Source organism: Notothenia coriiceps, unplaced genomic scaffold (genome assembly GCF_000735185.1).
Source record: "Notothenia coriiceps isolate Sejong01 unplaced genomic scaffold, NC01 NC01_scaffold00019360, whole genome shotgun sequence".
NCBI classification, from domain to species: Eukaryota; Metazoa; Chordata; class Actinopteri; order Perciformes; family Nototheniidae; genus Notothenia; species Notothenia coriiceps.
Genome location: NW_011352061.1, coordinates 497,003 through 498,399, shown reverse-complemented (window position 1 = coordinate 498,399; position 1,397 = coordinate 497,003). Strand labels below are relative to the sequence as shown.

Sequence of the window (1,397 nt, the reverse complement as noted above, 5' to 3'; positions counted from 1 at the left end):
GTGTGCCTTGCAGTCTCAGTCGAGCCAGGTCCCGGTGAAACGCAGCACGGAGCACCCGGCAGGAGCCTCCAGCAGACCCCCCCGCGCGGTTCCCTCGTCCCTCGGAAGAGGCGGAGAGGTGGGTGTTTTTCATCTGCTGGCGGACTGCCGGGGAGAACGTGCTGCTCGGGAGCCAGGCTCAGAGTTAGTGGCAGTGAGAGCCCGTGCACCTGCCTTTTACAGCAGGCACGCGCTGGTATCGGGGTGGGGAGAGAAGGTAGAAGCAGAGGCTGCAGAAACAGCCAGAGCCTTCCCCTCTAACACACCCCTCATTTTGTTCATAAGCACAGGGCAGAGTCCCCTGTCAACTCTCCTTAAAAAGTGGGGATAACAGTACCTCCGGGCGCTCCATTCCGCTCCGGCCTTCGCCGCAGCGGGGGGAGGCATTGAACCCCTCGCACCTGCCCCCGGAGGAGGCAGGGGAGTCAGGTACCCGGAGGCGCACGGTGGACGGCCAGGGCGAGACCGCCACACCGCACTGGAGTCAGGGTTCCGAGTTTTTCGAGCCAGGTCCCGGTGAAACGCAGGACTCCAGCAGGATCCTCCAGCAGACCCCCCGACGGTTCCCTCTTCCCTTCCGGCCATCAGAGTCGAACCCGCAGTTCGGAGGAACCAACCGCCAGAGCACCGGCACGAGGCCGGGCCGGCGGAGGCCTTCCGATGGCGGGTCACGTTTGCCATTCGATCAGTGAGAAGTCAGAAAAAAGTCTGAGTTAACTTTTTGGAGATCCATTGAAAAGGGGTGAAAATGAAAAAAAGTATCCGAAAATAGTGCCTCATAATGCAGGTAGAGTCCCCTGACAACTCCCCTTGCATTCCTCCAGACTCAGAAAAAGTCTAAGTTTATTTTTTGGAGATCCATAGAAAAGGGCTAAAAGTGTAAAAATGTATCCGAAAATAGTGCCTCATGAGGCGGGTCGAGTCCCCTGGCAACTCCCATTGTATTCCTCCAGAGCCCAGTTCAAAAACTTAAAGTTTGGTAAGAACCATGCTGGGGGGTCTCCGGGCAACAAATGTATCTGAGCCAGAGTGCTCATACAGCGGATGAATTCCTCCATGAAGTTACACAGCCGTTTTTTGGCACTCAGTCATTTTTTCGAGAATTTTTCAAAACTTCATTTTTGATTATTTTAAGATATAATTGACCGTTTTCTTTCATTTTCTTTTCTTTCCACGGGTGGGAGCCTATGGCAGGCCGCCTATGAGCTCCCAAATTCGGCCTGGAACCTCCAGGATTTGTGGGATAAGCTCCATAAACTGACAAAGTCATCCAAAAATGTCACTTTTATAGCCCAAAGATATATAATACAAATAAATTAAAATGCACCAATTTGCTTCAAACTCGCTGTGCACCTTGG

General features: G+C 53.2%; 1 protein-coding gene across 1 annotated transcript in view; it reads right to left on the bottom strand.

The window, feature by feature from the left end:
* The window catches only part of LOC104952007 (glutaminase kidney isoform, mitochondrial), a 19,498-nt gene that overhangs the window by 9,745 nt on the left and 8,356 nt on the right, over nt 1–1,397 (bottom strand). Inside the window, exon 4 of the mRNA XM_010778765.1 lies at nt 377–440. Coding sequence (XP_010777067.1) covers nt 377–440 — 64 coding nt within the window. The remainder of the gene's footprint in view (nt 1–376; nt 441–1,397) is intronic.